General features: G+C 34.0%; 1 protein-coding gene across 1 annotated transcript in view; it reads left to right on the top strand.

Annotated features, from left to right (window-relative positions):
• LOC119581951 (dedicator of cytokinesis protein 7-like) overlaps positions 1 to 265 on the top strand; it is a gene marked incomplete in the record, with an annotated part of 118,380 nt that overhangs the window by 24,266 nt on the left and 93,849 nt on the right. Inside the window, 1 exon segment of the mRNA XM_037930132.1 lies at positions 120 to 143. Within this exon segment, the coding sequence (XP_037786060.1) occupies positions 120 to 143 (24 nt within the window).

Raw genomic sequence — 265 nt, 5'->3', positions numbered from 1 at the left:
TGGTTTTAGTATTCAGTAAATGTTAAGTTTCATTTGTAAAGGAGGGAAATTTATTTTTCTGCTATTGTGATGAAATATATGCACCATTAACAATTTCATTGCACTGTACTGGCATGCAGACATCTGAAGAGGAGATAGAGAATGTAAGTGACCATCTCATTCTCTCCTTTGTCAGATATTCGTTGTTGTAAATGATTTGTCAGAGAAGTATATGAAGTGACTGGAGGTCATAGGAAAGACAAATTTCGGATTTTGAAATTTAGGC

The sequence above is a fragment of the Penaeus monodon genome, chromosome 15 (genome assembly GCF_015228065.2).
Source record: "Penaeus monodon isolate SGIC_2016 chromosome 15, NSTDA_Pmon_1, whole genome shotgun sequence".
NCBI lineage: Eukaryota > Metazoa > Arthropoda > Malacostraca > Decapoda > Penaeidae > Penaeus > Penaeus monodon.
This window is presented reverse-complemented; position numbering and strand designations above follow the sequence as displayed.